Below are 15,311 nucleotides of genomic sequence, written 5' to 3' on the forward strand. Positions count from 1 at the left end.
CGAAGCAACTAAGCCGTGTGCCACAACTACTGAACCTGCACTCTAGAGCCCGCGAGCCACAACTACTGAGCCCATGCACCACAACTACTGAAGCCCGTGTACCTAAAGCCTGTGCTGTGCAACAAGAGAAGCTACCGCAATGAGAAGCCCGTGCACTGCAACGAAGAGTAGCCCCCGCTCACCGCAACTAGAGAAAGCCCATGCACAGCAAGGAAGACCCAATGCAGGCAAAAAAAATAATAATAATAAGTAAATAAAAGTACCTTTAAAAAATTTTTAAAAAACAATAAACTGCAGAACTTGCACAAGATTTCAATGGTATTTTTTGAATAGATTTTTTTGAAACTGTCAAAAGATAGAAAGGTGATACCAATAGAAACCACAGAATTAACAAATAGAAGCTAATCAAGTACCTACTAATTCCCAGATTTGCAAGGAGGGGGCGGGATCCCTTAGTCCCCTAAAAATAAGAGATCAAGGTAGATCAGTACAGGATTATATAGAAAGTAGACTAGTCAGCACAATATCTTACTAATAAAAGTACTCCACATTTATTGAAATTAATTATAAAACCAACGTTCAAGACCCAGTGGAAAAAGTCTAAAAATAAGCAAAAATGTAAAAAATATAATGTATTATAAAAATATTAGAACATAAACCCCCAAAAAGTATACAAGGAAATAATAAATCAGAGTATAAATCAATGAGATAAAAAACAGACTAGCAAAAAGCCAAAGCCAAATAAAGCAAGAATTAATTCTTTAAAAATACTAACATAATGGAGACACATTTGGCAAAAATGACTAAAAACATCTATACAGAGAGACAACACAAATATATACTATGAATACATATATAGCCAGGATATAAATATAATAACATATTAACAACACTGTATCAAAAAAAAATTGAAAATGAAGACAAAATGGACTAATCCTGTGAAAAATGTAATTTATCAAAACTTGCCATTAAGAAATGATGAAAAACTTATATAGCCCTATACAATTAAAGAAACTGAATAATTAAAAAAGAAGTCTTCCCATAAGCAAAATATCAGGCAATTTCAAGCAAATTTTCAAGGAAACAATAAATCCACTTTTTAAAAAACATTAAAATACTATTATAGAGATACAATTCACATAACATGAAGTTCACCATCTTAAAGTGCACAATTCAGTGGGTTTTAATATATTCACAAGGTTGCACAGTCCCACTAATTCCAGAACATTTCCATCACCTCATCAAAAGCCCCACATTGTTAGTCACTCCAAACCCCTCAAGCACCCCAATGCCACCAATATTTCATATCAATACATAATACAATATGCAGCCTTCTGTATCTAGTTTCTTTCACTTAGCATAGTTTTCTAGGCTCATCCATGAGGCAAGTAACAGCACTTAATTTTTTATGGCCGAATAATATTTCATTGCAGGGGTATAACACACCTTGTTTATCCATTCATCAGCTGATGGACATTTGCGTTGTTTCCACTTTTTGGCTACCATAAATAATGCTGTTGGAAACATTCATGCACAAGTCTCCCTCTCCTTCTGTTTTTCTTTTTCTCTCCCTTCTTCCCTCTTCTTCCTTCCTTTCCTTCTTTCTCTTTTATTGTATAAAAGATATAGATATAAAATGTATATATATAGTGGGTGTAGAGTGGTACTTCGTGATTTTGATTTCCCTAATGGCTAATGAAGTTTAACATCTTTTCGTGTGCTTATTGGTCATTTGCGTGTCATTTTTACAAAACTGTCTACTCAAATCCTTTGCCTACTGTTAAACTGGGTTGTCTCTTTACTGTTAAGTTGTTAAGAAGAGTTCCTTTCATATTTTAGATACATATATCTATTATCATTATATCACTATATTATCGGATTATGATCTGCAAATATTTTCTCCCATTCAGTGGGTTGACTTTTCACTTTCTTGATAGTGTCCTTTGATGTACAAAAGTTTTTCATTTTGATGGAAGTTTCAATTTATTTTTTTCTTTGGATGCTTGTGCTTTTGATGTTATACCTAAGAAACCACTGCCTAATCTATGGTCAAGAAAATGTACACCTATTTCTAAGGATTTTATAGTTTTAGGTCATATTTGTATTCGCTCCATTTTAAATTAATTTTTGTATATGATTTGAAGGATCTAACTTCATTCTTTTCATGTGGACACTCAGCTGTCCCAGCACCATTTGTTCAAGACCATTCTTTCCCCATTGAACGGTCTTGGCACCTTTGTCAAAAATCAATTGAGCTGTCCAAACCCATAGAATGTCCAAACCCATAGATTCCACGAACACAGGATGCCTTTTTCTTCTGCAACATTTTATAGCTTTCAGTGTACAATTTGCACTTCTTAGGGTAAGTTTATTTCTGTATATTTCATTCTTTGTAATGCTATTGTAAATGCAATTATTGCCTTGATTTTGATTTTTAATTGCTAGTGTAGAGAAACAGAACTGATTTTTATGTATTGATCTTGTATCCTGCGACCTTGCTTAATTCATTAATTATTACTAATAGTTTGGGGGGTTTTGAGGGTTCTTTATAGAGGTTTTCTATATATAAGATCATGTTATCTCCACACAGAGACAGTTTTACATCTTTCTTTCCAATCTGGAGGCCCTCTGTTTCTTTTTCTTGCTTAATTGCCTTAGCTAGAACCTCCAGTACAATGTTGGACATCCTCGTCTTGTTCCTGATCTTAGAGGGAAAGCTTTCCGTTCTTTCACCATTAAGTACAATGTTGTGTGCTTTTCGAATACCCTTTACCAGGATGAGAAATTTCGCTTCTACTGTAAGTTTGAGTGTTTATGTCATGAAAGGGTGTTGGATTTTGTCAAGTGACTTTTCTGTTTCTACTGAGATAAACCATGGTTTTTTCCTCTTCGTGCTATTAATATGGCGTATTACATTTGATTTTCATGTTGAACCAACCTTGCATTCCTGAGATGCAATTCCACGGTGTTGGTCATGGTGTACAATCATTTTTTACTTGTGACTGAATTTGGTTTCCTAGTATATTGTTGAGGATTTTTGCATCTATATTCATGAAGGACACTGGTCTGTAGTTCTGTCTGGCTTTGGTATGACAATGATACTGGCCTCATAAAATGAGTTAGAAATTATTCCCTACTTTTTTGGAAAGAACTTGAGGACTGGTGATAATTTTATATGTTTGGTAGAACTTAACAGTGAAGCCATTTGGTCCTGCGCTTTTCTTCACTGCGAGTTTTATTAGTAACCTTACCTCTTTGCTATAGTTCTATTTAGATTTTCCGTGTCCTCCTGAGTCAGTTTTGTGCGTCAGTCCAGCCAAAGGTTTCTTTAATCTTGTTCATCTTTTCAAAGAACCAACTGATATTCTCCACTGTCTGGTATTCTCTATTGTTTTCCTATTCTCTGTTTCATTTATATCTGCTCTAATCTTTATTTCCTTTCTTCTGCTTGCTTTGTGGTTTGCTTTGCTATTCTTTTTCTAGTTTCTTAAGACAAGTTTAGGTTATTGATTTGATATCATTCTTTTTAAATGCAGGGATTTAAAGCTATAAAGTTCCCTCTGAGCACTGCTTTTGCTGAACACCGTAAGTTGTATACTGTGTTTTTTTCATTCTTCTCAAAATATTTTCTAATTTCCCTGTGATTTCATCTTTGACCCACTATTTAGGGGTATGTTGCTTCATTTATCTTCCCAATTTACTTCTAGTATTAATTTCTAACTTCATTCCATTGTGGTCAGAGGACATACTTTGTATAATTTCAATCTTTTTAATTGCATTGAGACTTGTTCTGTGGCCTGACATTTTGTGGATAATGTTCCACACACACTTGAGAAAAATATATCTTCTCTTGTTGGGATGAGTGTTCTATATACGGGTGTCAGGTCTAATTGGTTGACAGTGTTGTTCAAGTCCTCTATTTCCTTACTGATCTGTCTTGTTCTTCCATCCATTATAGGAAGTCGGGTATTAAATTATCCAACTATTACTACTGAATCGTCCATTTCTCCCTTCAGTTACCTCAGATTTTGCTTCATGTATTTTGGGGCTCTGCTGTTTTATATATCAATATACATATGTTTGTAATTGCTATGCATTCTCAATGGACTGGGCCTTTTACCATTACATGTTGTTCTCTGTCTCTAGCCAAAAGAAAAAAGGTCTTGATGTCTATTTGTTTAGCTCTCTTGGTTACTGTTTGCATGGAATGCCTTTTCCCATTCTTTTAATCCATTTGTGTCTCTGAATCTAAAGTGAGTCTTTTGCAGACAGCAAAGAGTTTGTATTAAGTTTTTAAATCCATTCCACCAATCCCTCATTTAAATAACACCTTTCTTTGATCACCTTCAAAAAAAGCCCTAGGGCTCTGCAATGTGTATGGTGGAAAAAACAATGATTTCATAAATGCAGCAATTACTTATGAAGGAAATAACCCAATTTTATTTTACAATTTCTCAGGAACTTGCCATGTTACCTAGAACCAAATTCTTTTTATAATAAAGATGAAAAACATCACCACAGGTGATGATATGAGAGCAACCACTTTAAAACTGAAACATTCAGGATACATTTAGAGATCCTCTACCATCCTGGTCTAACACCCACTGTATTAGTATAACATGCAATGTAGAAATGTTATCAGTAGGCCCGGCACCAATCCACCTGTAGCAGATACTGCTGACTGCGGACCTAAAGGCCATTTCCCCTTCCCCAAAGATGGCAACACCTTAACTCGGTTTCTTGTGTTTGCTCTTCTCTCAGATAAAGGGCACTTTGATCTATCAAGGTGATCTCATCCTCCTTTCCACTAACTGGTGTTGAGGGACTGGAAAGTTACCCAGTCTAGGTCAATGAGATGTGAAAAGATGTCTTTTCTGAACTCTCCCTACTTCTGGACCCATTTTAAGAAATCATAAATCTCCACATTAAGCGAGTCTATATCAAGTTTCCTGTTTAGGCTAAAAAGTCTATAACAGTTTGATTAAGTATTTCTCAACTGATCAAAAAATAAGCTTAACTTTTGTATTTTAATATTTTATTCAAAGAGTTCAGTTTTAAACATCTGTAAGACATTCATCAATCCATTATTACTTTACTTTTAACATTATAAATTTAACTTCAAGTGGCAGAGGAAAGAAAATATGTAATAAAACTATATTTCAGCTGTATACGTTCGAGTAGGGAAACGGAAAAAACTACCACCAAAACAAACAAACAAACAAACCTAATCTATTAGGCATGTATATATTTTATTTTCCTTTAGGTGATCGTTTTTGGAAAATTATCCTTTCCAAGAATAAGCCCTTGCAAACAGAGCTGCTAATCTTTCCAAAAATAAAATCCAGTATCCAGATTCTCAAAACTCACAAAACCAAATGGAAATGTCTAGTTGTCAGCCAACAGTGCCATGCTCAAGTCAGTTTCACACCACAGTGAATGGTATAACTATTTTCAGTAGGCAAATTCCTAATATAACTAATTCCTAATATTCCTAAAATAACTAATTTCAGTAGGCAAATTCCAATTCTAAATATTAATAGTGAGACTACTTCTACTACTAGTGATACTACTTGCTATTCCCAACTGTGTTGACAACTGTCTTATTGCTGAATTGTACGTGATAAATCTTCTTTGGCAACTTTTCATACTACGCATTAACACAACTGGACAACTATAAAGATCTGGATTAACTTAATATTTCAGAATTTTCAAAACTTCATTATAATTATTTAGATGTAATTTCTGATAGATGTTAGAATAGGAAAGCCTCCAAACATGCCTAATTAAATATAATAACAACAACAAAAACTGCTAAATAATCACGACCTTTTCAGTTGTCTGTGCAAGTACATAATCCAGCTCAAACGCCAGTGGAGACGTTCCAATGTCGGCGCCAATTCCCTATCAGACTTCCTGTGATGAAGGACAGAGTTACATGCAGAAACTAACATCTGGGTACCTGTCAACTTTTCTGGAAGGCTGTTTCATATGCATTCAAGATGACCTAAAATTAGCCAGAATATAACAGAATTCTCACTACAATACCTCATGAAGTATACTGGTAATGTGATTTTAAACTCTTGGTCTATGAATTAAGCCTATTTTGGAGGCTTGGCACAATATTATCAAGAAATTTAAACAGGAAGCTCAAGTCCAGATGTATAACTAAATATATATTTTTTAAAAATCACCAACTTAAACTATAACTGTCTTTCACTAAATATTACCGCTCCAAAATTCACACACACTAAATTAAAACAGGTACGGCAGAAAGTGCACTCTGAAGCATGTTCACATTTACAAAGATAAATGATGAGGTTTAGCCAGCAAAAAGTCAAACAGGCATAGAAGCAAACATCTGTATGCAAATTTTCACGAGTAAGATATAAGAAATGATTTGTTTCGGTAATTTTATGTACAGCCTGTATACAATTTAAAACAAGTACAACTGAAAACATTTCTAAAGCCACAATAAAGTCAAATGATATCCTAAATAACAGTCTTACAAATTGGTCTCTCTCAGGAGTTCTTAAGAGAAAGAAAACTGAGTTATGTTACTCTAAGAAATGCCCTCTTCTTGATCAATCATTTCTGTTTTAACTGAAAAGACATCTGCCAGCATGTGTTTTGGAATTTCTGAACCTCTGACTTTCAAGGCATAACAAGCATTCTCCACTTTGGCCAGACTTTGTTTCAAGGTATACAGCTTCTTAGAAACCTCATAAGGTCCAGTATTGCCAATGAATGAAAACCCATCATAAACCTGACGTAAAAACTGGCTCACTTCAAAGGGGGTGTCAATGTCCCCATTCCCGACACTGTTAATACACATTCGCATCAACTCTCCAGTTAAATCAGCCACTCCCAGAAGGTAATCAACAGGCGTGATTTTCAGTCTCCAGGTACCGCATTGCTTATCCTGTGCATCAGAAGAGGGCTGGTAAAAAACAAAAAAAAAACAAAACAAAAAAAAAAACAAAAAAAAGAACACACACACACAAAGAAAATACACTGTGTAAAAGAGTGACTATGCATGTATCTCATATAAGGAACAAAATCAACAGCAGGCCAATCATACTAATCTTCTCTAAATAAAATGATCCGTTTTGTTAAATGACCATTCGAGACATTACAAGACGAATTCATGCCCTCAGTAGGGAGTTGAACTTATGACTTCAAGATAATTTTGACATCTAATATTGTATCATTATAAAATCAACCATTTCCAATTTCACTTGACATACAAGATAAAATCAAAACATTCTTAAACAGGCCTACTGACTTTACTGCAAGACAATGACTGACTTACTTAAACGACAAATCATAAAGCCCTCCAGGTTCAGGATCCAGTCATGTTTTCCTCAATCACTTAGTCCCTTTCTGGCCTCTCTCCTGTCCCCCTCGGCACTAGCCATCAGGATTTATTACTCTCTCGCTACAGCCGCCTCAGTTCCTTTAGGCTCCTATTTTCTACTGCACCTGCCCAGCAAAAACACAACCCTAAATCAGTAATAAAAATCTACTCTTGATAGAGCTTTATTCAAGTGGCTGAGTACCACTGGGCTAAAAAATAACACAACTGTATAGCGTTTGTACCACTACAAATTACTCACCAGTCCTTTTGCTTATTTCTTAGATGGTTGTCTCCAGTCTCTTCAAACACTACTCCAAACCTTCACCACTCTCCTCCTCAGCCCTTACTCAACCCCAAACCTCTTCACTCTCAGTAAACAATCTTGCCTACTTTCACTGGCCTGGTTATCTGCCAGACCACCTGGCACAAGCTCTCTCAATTACCTTATCCCTAAAAAAAAAACAAAAAAACTTATTTATGTCCACATCCATCTTTACCTTCTATCCTCCAGTCTCAGATGATGAGTTGTCCCTCCTCTTGTTTGAGGTTAACTCTTCCAAATGACCTTGACCCATCTCCTCCCACCTCTTCCAGGACCTTGCTTCATAAGGTGTATGCCCTTGGGCAAGTTATTTCATCTCTCTAAACCTCAGTTTCCTCATCTGTAAAATGGGATAACAGTACCTACCTCAGAGGTTTATTTTAAGGATGAGATAACATTTACCAAGTTCTTGGCATAATGCCCAACACAAAGTAAATACTCAATAAATGTTAGCTGGTATCACCATTACCATCACTATGTCAGTCTCCTCTCTCCACATCAATTTCTCTCTCTATTGGATTCTGTCTAAAAGAGGCAATGTCTAAATTGTTATTAAAAGTCTGTATGAGACTTAGCTAGGTGGGGTGCAATTATATTGGAGGACATTTTAGGCAGAGGGAACTGCAAAGGCGTGCAGGTGAGAATCGAGCTGTATATTTGAGGAACTAGTGAGGTATTTCTTTGGAGTAAAATTTAAAGTAAGAAGTGGTACAGGATGAGTCTAGAAAGATAGAGCGAGGGGACAAAGTCACATTAAGAAATGAGAACTTTACCTATAGGTAACAGAGTCGTTGAGAATTAAGCAAGGAAATGACAGAGTCAAATTTAGGTTTTATTAAGATGACTCTGGTTGCTCTGTACCCAATACATAAATCCTAGCACTGCTGGACTCTTCAGAGACCATCTGTTCCAACCTTCTCAATGTAGAGTATAAGAATGAGGTCCAAGAAACACTGTAGGTAATATAACTAGTTAATGGTAGAACTGGGTAAGTATACAAAGTCAGCTTCCCAATTATCCTGACATAATTCCCAATTATCCTGACCTGCTATGTGTTGTTTCTATTAACTGTGAAGAGAACTGGCATCTTTTTGGAAAGGACAGACTGTGGGTGGTGAGGGTAGAGGAGGTGGGGAGGTGGCGGGCATTTTCATAAAAGTCATTTATAAAAGTAACTTTTGCTTAAGAAAACATTAATGTTCTTTGTTTCTCTCATTAGACAGAAGGAGTTCCCTGATTATAAACTAAGAAGTTGATTTTGAAGAAAAAAGTGTGTTAAAAAACGAACAAATTTCAACTAATTGTCAAGGAAATAAATTCTGCTTTACCGATAATACATATTAGAAACTAGGGAAAAGAAAATTACTTAAAAAGCAGTTTTTCAAGATGGACCTGAAGTATTTAGGGGTAAAACATCGTGACATCCATAACTTAAGTAGTTTAGCAAAAAACATTTAGATGAAGCAAATATGGCAAAATGTTCATTACTGAATCCAGGTAGTGGGTATATGGATGTTCATGTGCTACTATTCTCTCCACTTTTTGTGTATTTGAAATTTTTCATAATGAAAAGTTTTTAAAAAATTAAATGGTTTTGACACTACTCTCAATAGGCATGTCAGAGCAAAATACCTTCCCCTACTGAATTCCCAGAATTTTCAGCACCAAGAACAAACTTTAGCACTAAAGGGAAAAATTATTTATGAATGTGGTCTTCACATTTTGAGAACTATATGTATATGAATATTATGACACCTTAATCTTACAATAATTTACTACCTAAATCCTCAGAATAGTGTTTTAACTCTCAGTTTCTCTTTACCTTTTGCCTTTATATTTCCATTCTGAACTAGAGAGAACTTTGAAAGGGAGGCATGGTAATTTGCCTGATATATTTAAGAAGCAGGGTCGAGATTCCCTGGTGGAGCAGAGGTTGAGGGTCCGCCTGCCGATGCAGGGGACATCGGTTCGTGCCCCGGTCCAGGAAGATCCCACATGCCGCGGAGTGGCTGGGCCCATGAGCCATGGCCGCTGGGCCTGTGCATCCGGAGCCTGTGCTCCACAATGGGAGAGGCCACAACAGTGAAAGGCCCGCATACCACCAAAAAAAAAAAAAAAAAAAAAAAAAAAAAGAAGCAGGGTCAAACAGGCTTACCTTACTTCTTTCCGTAATTCAATCTTTACTAAATAAATAAAAGGTATGAAGGAATTTTACTTCTCAAGATGAATTTCCTCCTTAATAAACTTCACATGATTTTTAAAATTGAGACAATACATGGTTTCCTTGAAGTAAGTTATACCTGTCATGCCAAATTATATCTCACTTTTCAAAATTAATGTTTTATTAACATTCAAGAAAAGATGATTTCCATAGCTTCTTCCACTTTCTGCCTGCCTATCCTAACTCTTTGAGTGATTTTTAAAAAAATAATAATGAAAGAAAAACTGATGAAAAATAAAGAAAGGAAAAAAACTGTTTAATTGTATCTTTATGTGTACTGGTATCTCAGGAGGTTACCAAACAGTCAAAATTTTACCTCATGGCCTGAATACTGTATCTTGAAACCCAGGGGAAAAAACAGTATTTATTTAAAAGCTGAACTACCAAAGTTTCTCTTTTCTTAATTTAGAGAAGCTATGTAATATTTCAGATAAAAGCATTATGAACTCAGTAATTAACATCTCTCACTATGTAATAACAACTTGATATTGACATTGATAATGACAACTAACTACTGAGCACTTATGTGGCATGTGCTGTATACTACCTAATTTAAAACCTTTAAATCAAATCCTTTAAAACACTCCTTTGAGGTAGACACCTGGCACAGGGGTCCCTGGGGCACATGGTGAGAAACACCGGCAGCGTGGACAAGGACACTCATGACTCTGGATGCGAGACACCTGGTTTCAAAGTTACCTGTCATGCTTACTAGCTAACTAGGTTTTGGTAAGTTACTTAAACTCCCTAAAGGCCTTTTTTGAAAAATGAGGGTAATAATTCTTACCGCATAAGGTTAAAAAAAGGATTAAATGAGACAGTGCTTATAAAGGGCACATAGTAAAATACACCATAAAACCAACGGTGGACTTAACGTAATTACTCAATAATGCTTTATGTAAAGAGTAATGTTTTCCCCCAACATACCCACGGTTGTTTGAGCCACTAACTAAAATATTTAAAAAGACCATTTCCCTAGTTGGGAATCTATGAAATCACACTGTAGAAAGAACCTTCCCATCTCAATATTCTTAGCATCATAAGCCAATAAACCGCCTACAATCATTATACTGTTACATAAATTATGTAATAAATGTGAAATATGATTTTAAATTCTTACAGTCTTATTTTCTTTCCCATTGTCTTCTGTTGAAAAAATCAACTGTTTATTAATTTCATCCATACTGATAAGTGATCGTGTTTTGATGAAGTGTTGAAAAGAGACAGCCTCCACATATTCCTGCAGTCCTGAAAAACCAACCAAGAAATTACTAAGGAACAACCACTGAATTAATAATAAGGAAGTCATAATAAAGAACTTCAAACTAATCATCACCTAGCTCAACAAAAGCTTAATGGGTGCCTCCTATGAATATCAGCCCTAGATTCAGGTCTTAGAAAGAACACAAGGGACCACCTGGGAATAGATGGTGGGGACTACACTGAACACGCAAACACTTCTGTGGCTGAACTTTAGACAGCTCAAGTACAAAGGTGTTCAATTTCTTCTTCGTGCTTCATGAGCCCATTTGTCTTAAAAATCTACTCTTTCCGACAGAGAAATGGCAAAGATTTTCAGAGAAATTTTTTTTTTTTTTTGCGGTACGCGGGCCTCTCACTGCTGTGGCCTCTCCCGCTGCGGAGCACAGGTTCCGGACGCGCAGGCCCAGCGGCCATGGCTCACGGGCCCAGCCGCTCTGCGGCATGTGGGATCCTCCCGGACCGGGGCATGAACCCGCATCCCCTGCATCGGCAGGCGGACCCTCAACCACTGCGCCACCAGGGAAGCCCCAGAGAAATATTTTTTGAAGAATTTAAGAAAGGGCTATTACAAAAATTCTGATAGGCTTTAAAAGAAACTACACAGATTATTTTTTGCTCCCTTCAGCAGCAAAATAGACAATGATTCAATCAAATGAGACAAAATTAAAGATCATTTGGCTCTTTCCTAAAATTTTAATAGGTAAAAAAACACAGTAAATAATGCAGACTAAAGTGTCAAAATTCAGAATACTGTTTTCCTCATACTTCAAAATCAATCCTTTCTGCTTCAGTAGTTTACGTTTAAAAAAAAAAAAAAGCTAATGAGTAATACCAGATGTACCAGATGTAAATTCTACAGAGTCCTCACTGAATTAAAAATACATCTTGGTGGGCTTCCCTGGTGGCACAGTGGTTGAGAGTCCGCCTACTGATGCAGGGGACACACGTTCGTGCCCCTGTCCAGGAGGATCCCGCATGCTGCGGAGCGGCTGGGCCCGTGAGCCACGGCCGCTGAGCCCGCGTGTCCGGAGCCTGTGCCCCGCAACGGGAGAGGCCACAACAGTGAGAGGCCCGCATACGGGAAAAAAAAAAAAAAAAAAAAAAAAAGCTCAGTAAAGGTTGAAAATAGTACTACAAATACTTTTTCAAGTGTTTTAAAACAACCAAATTTTATCGTCACAATTTTCAGCATTACTTTATTATGTCTTAATCTATAAGGTAATACATACAGGGAAAAAGTATTTCTTAAAATGATTATCATTACTGTCAGGTTAAGAAACTCAGTCTTCTTTTTAAAGGCATTATTGTAAAAACAGGAAGAGGGGAACAAATTCAGAAAGAAAACTCAGAACTTGGTAGGGTCATCAGTATTCAAGTTCTCTCTCTAACACTTCTCCTGACAGAGTCCTGCACTCACAGAGCCTCCCAGAAGCTGACACTAAAAGTCAGGCCTGGCAGCAACAGTGTTGAGAAGGCTGGCCACTGTGGTATTGTCACAAATGCCACACTAGGGTCAAAGACACAAAAGGAAATGCATGACCTGGTTTTTATAGCAATAAGAGGAAACAACTAAATGAAAATACCCTGACTCATTTTGAGCAGCAAATGATGCTAAAGTAAGGTTAGAAAATAAGTGTCTCCTGCTGACAGAGTAAGACATGATAGGACACTTTGCTTAATAAACCTAACATGCTGAGAAATGAAACAATAAAGTTGAGTTTAACAAAACAGATAACACCCCTTAACATTTACAATTAAATTTCTGTAACATTTTAGTTTTATGAATAGGTTCATAAAACCCAGTTCCCTTCCCTAACGACAATCTGTATTTCTCATTTCCTTCCAGAAATACTTCAGGCATACAAAAGCAAACAGCAACACTTAAGAACCACTCATCACATCTCTAAATATGCTCTAACGTGACTGGCTCTTAAGAATGAGAGCTAAAGACGAAGATATGCAGAAAGATTTATGGACAAGGATATTCATCATCACAATCACTACAACAACAAAAACTGAAAAAACCTGAAAGGTCAATAACAGAAGTGCCACTCGTCAACGTACTGTCCCTCAGCTCCATCAGTGCAGATAATGGAGGTGGACCCTAACACGCTTCTCTTTTGCCAGCTGGCACATTAGTGAGCTTTGCTGGTAGAGGGCCCTGGAAGGACAGCAAAGGAGGGAAAGCTCTCTTCCGGGTTCTGGTGTGCCCGTCTTTGGCAGCCTTCTAAGCGTGGGGAACCTGCAGCTCCAGGTGGGCAGCAGCACGAGGCCCCTCTTTGGGGGCAGATTCCCTTTGTGACCCAGAGAGCATCTCCCAGGGAGCCACCTCCCTGGGCAAGGAGTCTCCCGGCCCAGCACCTCCCCACGAACAGCTTCCCAGTGATGCATCAGCACGACATCTCAGCCATCCAATGGCCCACGACTTCAGGGGGGGAGGGAGGGGGGACTCCTCGAGATGTGTTTCTGCCTCTGCCCTGGGGTAGTGGATGCCTCCTGTCTGATACTCCTGTACTCTTCAGAGTTCATGTTTCCTCTTATAAGGCAGTCCCCTACACAGTTAATTCGTTATATTAAACTTCCTCTGTTCAAATTACTATGCAGGACACTGATGAATACAACACGGACTTAGGAAAATACATAATGGTATCGTATCCCCTTCACCCCTATTACCATGGACGAGGTGTTCCATCCTTTGAGGCCAGCCAGCAAGCCTAGCCTCAGAATCAAGATACAATCCCAGCAGGAACCTTAACGTGGATTCTCCCTTCCACATATGAGGTTTTCCACCTGATGTCCCCTACTGGACGCTATCAGCATCGACACTCTCAGATCTCTTCCATCCACTGGCCCTACCTTCCTCACACCTACTGCCCCAACTCTCTCCTCGCCTTCAGTTAAATTTCAGTAAGCTCACCTCACACTTCTCAGCCTACTTCCTTCTAGCTTGAATGCATCTCTACACCAAAACAGCTTTCACTTCAAGTTATCATAGTTGATGAGTCTAATGGACATTTTTTCAGTCTTAACTGTAGCAGCGTTCAGCATTTTGACCCCTTTTTCCCTTCTTTAAACAAACTCCCCTTTGGTTCCTTTGAATGGCATCATCTCCTAGTTCCCCTTTTTTCTAACTCTCTGGCCATGTCTTCTTAGTCTCTGCCTCAATTAATCCCAGGCTCTCAAATTTACCTATACTTGGCTTCAATCCCTCAACTTTCCATCTCTGGCTTCGAGTCACACGTATCCAAATGCATGTTTGACAATCCCATCAGAGGACCTCAAGACCAACATGTCCCACACGGCGTTCACAATCTTCCTTCCCAGCCTAGCCCTCTTCGTTTTGCCAGTTCTAAGAGCCTCCTGCCCGCCCTTCCTTCCATCCATTTTCTTCCCTCTTCTTATCCACTCTCACACCACAGACTGTTTGCCTTTTTAATAACTATGACCACGTCACTCCCCCACTTAAAGCCTCAATAGCTTTCCATGGCTCTCCGAATACGGAGCAAAACCATTAACGTGGTTTATAAACCCTGCTTAATTTCACCCTCCACCAACCATCATCAGCCTCAACTCACGCTATGGTCAAGTTATAACTCACGTAGTAATACATTTCAAAGGTGGGTATGTAAACCCATATAAATATCCTTTAAATTAACAACAGTACAAGGCTTGTATGTACTCTATAATATGAATTTTCCTACAGTTAATATAAAACACTACTTCTTCAATATTTCTAGGCATAATCCTGCCCCCAAGTTCCTACAGTTGGCTTACACTTCATAGCCACGTCGAGCAAAAATAGTAGTGTTTTAAATGCTGGAATCAAATACAAGTATCAAGGTTCTTGTCATACATGTGGTAATTGATGGGGGAGAGAGCATAAAAACTAAGGTTCTATCAGTTGAAGGTGGTGCACACAAGCTTTCCCAGGGCTTCATGGTGAGGCTCGATGATTTCATCATGTGAACATTAATTATCAAGATTAATGGGTATAAGCCAGTGTACCCACAGATGGAGGATGGCCGTATCTATATAACCTATAATCTCAAGCTGATTTGACAGACAAAGTGCAAATTCCAGCGTGTAGTTCAAGGCAGAAGAAATCAGTCAGAAGTGAGGGTATCACTTAAACTGAACCCGTCTCTCATCTA

General features: G+C 37.7%; 1 protein-coding gene across 11 annotated transcripts in view; it reads right to left on the reverse strand.

Annotated features, from left to right (window-relative positions):
- The window catches only part of TSNAX (translin associated factor X), a 59,414-nt gene that overhangs the window by 21,012 nt on the left and 23,091 nt on the right, over positions 1–15,311 (reverse strand). For 6 of the 11 annotated variants that reach the window (XR_012326678.1, XR_012326677.1, XM_073793666.1 and 3 more), the window contains exon 5: positions 11,018–11,145. Coding sequence is in view for 8 of the 11 variants with exons in the window: in XM_073793666.1 (XP_073649767.1) it covers positions 11,018–11,145 (128 nt within the window). In the remaining 3 variants the exon portion in view is untranslated. Of the gene's footprint in view, positions 1–528; positions 6,941–7,851; positions 8,017–9,498; positions 9,729–11,017; positions 11,146–15,311 lie in introns of those variants that run through there. The other 5 variants (XM_019941573.3, XM_019941575.3, XR_002177625.3 and 2 more) reach the window with 4 other exon arrangements.

The sequence above is a fragment of the Tursiops truncatus genome, chromosome 16 (assembly GCF_011762595.2).
Source record: "Tursiops truncatus isolate mTurTru1 chromosome 16, mTurTru1.mat.Y, whole genome shotgun sequence".
NCBI classification, from domain to species: Eukaryota; Metazoa; Chordata; class Mammalia; order Artiodactyla; family Delphinidae; genus Tursiops; species Tursiops truncatus.